This window comes from Panicum virgatum, chromosome 5K (assembly GCF_016808335.1).
Source record: "Panicum virgatum strain AP13 chromosome 5K, P.virgatum_v5, whole genome shotgun sequence".
Lineage (NCBI taxonomy): Eukaryota > Viridiplantae > Streptophyta > Magnoliopsida > Poales > Poaceae > Panicum > Panicum virgatum.
In genome coordinates, this window is record NC_053140.1 from 53189150 (window position 1) to 53192025 (window position 2876).

The following is a 2876-nucleotide window of genomic DNA, read 5'->3' on the forward strand; positions in this document are numbered from 1 at the left end:
CAAGTTCATCTACAACATCTCGCTCAATATCCGGCGCCTCTTCGACTTCCTCACATCCGGTCAGTTGGATTTCCGCTCCAGGGGCACGCGGTGGCGGCGGCTGGGGACCTCCGTCCCCCAGGCGAGCGGTGCGGCGGCAGGGGACCTTGCGGCGGCGCTGGGGAGCTCCACCCCCAGGGCGAGCGGCACGGCGACAGCACTGGGGAGCTGCAGCCCCAGGGCGAGCGGTGCGGCGGCGGCGCTGGGGAGCTCCGCCCCCAGGGTGACCGGCGCAGCGGGCCGGCGACGGTGGGGGCGGCGAGGAGCGGAGGCGGCGCAGCAAGCCGGTGGCGGGGAGGAGGCGCCGCCGCCCGCCGCCGGGTTGTTTTTTTTCTTTATTTTTTATAATCTGAATAAAAAATTTCTAGCTTCAATTTTTTTATGAATTTTTTCAATTGATTTTTGCACAAATTTTTTCTCGTTAATTTTTTTCCTATCTCTTCAGAATTGTTTCCATCTCTCTCAATTTTTTTCTTGAAATTTTTTTATCTATCTAAAAATTTTCTTGAAATTTTTTCTCCCCCCTAAAATTCCCCTTGAAATTTTTTCTATCTCTCCGAAAATGTTTTCTGATTTTTTTTTCTAAACCTTTTTTTATCACAAAACGATAAAAACTTACTAAAAGAGGAAAAAGGTCGGGAGATCGACCGTAGGAAGCCCCTCCCTACGGTCGACCGTAAACAAAACGATAAAAACTTACTAAAAGAGGAAAAAACGGTCGGGAGATCGACTGTAGGGAGCCCCTCCCTACGGTGGACCGTAAACTAGCGAGACCACGGCCAACCAATCGAGTCAACCTGCTGCACTTTCCAAACATTTCTTTTTTTATTCACGAAAAAACATTTCTTCCTCCGTTCGCTATGCATACTGTATTTACTTACCACCAATTTGTTGGTCTTCAGGCCCATCCCCCTCATTAAATGCCTTGCCTTTTAAGCACTCTTTCCTTCCAAACTTTACGCACCTATAGTAACCACATCTCCCTGTCCGTCGTCGTCTACCGATCCCCCTTCCCTGTCATCTCCATCCCCCTCTCCCGAGTTCAGGAGGAGAGCATGCCTGGATGTCCACGGAGAGGTAAGAGACCCGCCATAGGTTGCTTCGGCCAACTCTCTTCCTTCTCTTGTGTTCTTGTGTGACTCTTTAATCCTCCGACACTTCTCCAACAGAAACTTTATTTCTTCCAAGGAATCTGCTGATTGCTGTTGTTTGTTCTGTTCGTTTTGCTTGAAAGGCTCGTTAATTATTAGGAGATGATAAGCTAGTATGCTGTAGCATCTTCTCTTGTACGTTCTAGTGTTTTAAGTATCTTCTACCATTGTGCTTGCCATCAAAAGTCTCGAGATTGTTTATTTCCCCTCTTGGATCAATCCCATGCACCAAACCCTAGGTGGTGACGACTCTGCCTGTTGGACTTCCGCCTGCAGGGAGCGACTCGATGAGATCGGCAAGAAGATCAAGCGGGAGCCGGATACAGCCGCCCTCGCCCTCGCCGCCGCCTCCACCTCCACCGCGCCGGCAGCAGACAACCGCGCACCCCGCCGCCTCGGTCTCGGCCTCGGCGGCGCCCTCAACACCGTGACCCCCTGCGCCGCGTGCAAGCTCCTCCGCCGCCGCTGCGCGCAGGAGTGCCCCTTCGCCCCCTACTTCTCGCCGCACGAGCCCCACAACTTCGCCGCCGTCCACAAGGTCTTCGGCGCCAGCAACGTCTCCAGGATGCTCTTGGTAAGCCGAAACCCATGAAGAAAAAATCCCTCCTTTTTTAATCACAAAAAATAAAAATTGCATCGTAACGTGCGTCGATGGATTCTTCCGTGCCGACGCGTCGATTCGCTCATCAGGAGGTGGCGGAGGGGGAGAGGGCGGACGCGGCGAGCAGCCTGGTGTACGAGGCGAACCTCCGGCTGCGGGACCCCGTGTACGGATGCATGGGCGCCATCTCCGTGCTGCAGCAGCAGGTGAACGCGCTGGAGGCCGAGCTGGAGGCGGTCAGGGCCGAGATCCTCAAGCACAGGTGCCGGCAGGCCGGCGCCGGCCTCATGGACGACGCGCGCGCCGCCACGGCCAGCTTCGTGGCTCCGGTGCACGCGGGGGACGTGGTGTCGGTGGTGGAGGCAGGCCAAGAGGTTGCAGGCGGCGGCGCTCCGGGGATGTCGGTGTCGTCGTCCGCGGTGTACGTTGCCGAAGCCGAGCTGCCCACAAGTACTACTGATCACTATAGCTCCCATAACCCAAGTGAGCATGCTGCATACTTTGGTTGACATGCTTGAATTTATTTAACATTGTGGTGAGATCACAACTAAACTGCCGGGAGAATAAACTGCGTGAAAGTTTAATTTTATATATATACAGGTTTTCTAGAAGTAGATCTATATATAGTGGTCACATTGGGCGACGAAAAAGTTCGTCCAGTGGAATGTATGTGCCATTATTTTCTTGTAATTGCCCATAGAGATTGTCGGTTGATTATTAGTTCAGGTAAACAATGCACCTTGATTCTATATGATAGTATGTACTATGTGGGAGTTTGGCTCCAAAAGATTTAATCAAATTCCAAAGTGGCTAAAACTAAACGTGTGTAGCTCAACCACCCTGTGTTCATTGGATTGATCCAAGCGTAGGCATTGGTACACTTAATTTGCTCGCATTGGAAAATCAATGCCCCCCCCCTTTCCACTTATTAGATTTTATGAATCTGTTGTTATCGATATAAATTTCCATCTAGCTACGCTGGTAATGAATTGGATCCTTTGAGCACTACATTTTCAGGTACTTATCTACTATTTGTTTCTCCATGGACCCTTTATTTCAGGTTTTAGGTTTCTTTTATTTTTTTT

The 2876-nt window shown here is 51.2% G+C and overlaps 1 protein-coding gene across 2 annotated transcripts; it reads left to right on the top strand.

Annotated features, from left to right (window-relative positions):
• Positions 1 to 880: 880 nt before the first annotated feature.
• LOC120708511 (LOB domain-containing protein 15-like) lies at positions 881 to 2542 on the top strand. 2 transcript variants are annotated; one of them, XM_039993801.1, is made up of 3 exons: positions 881 to 1116; positions 1467 to 1764; positions 1881 to 2542. In XM_039993801.1, exons 1-3 carry the CDS (start codon positions 1103 to 1105, stop codon positions 2298 to 2300), a joined length of 732 nt encoding a protein of 243 aa, XP_039849735.1. In that variant the 5' UTR covers positions 881 to 1102; the 3' UTR covers positions 2301 to 2542. The 2 variants fall into 2 exon arrangements, with proteins under 2 accessions (XP_039849735.1, XP_039849734.1); XM_039993800.1 differs by lacking the exon at positions 881 to 1116 and having other exon boundaries at positions 1133 to 1764.
• Positions 2543 to 2876: the final 334 nt, after the last annotated feature.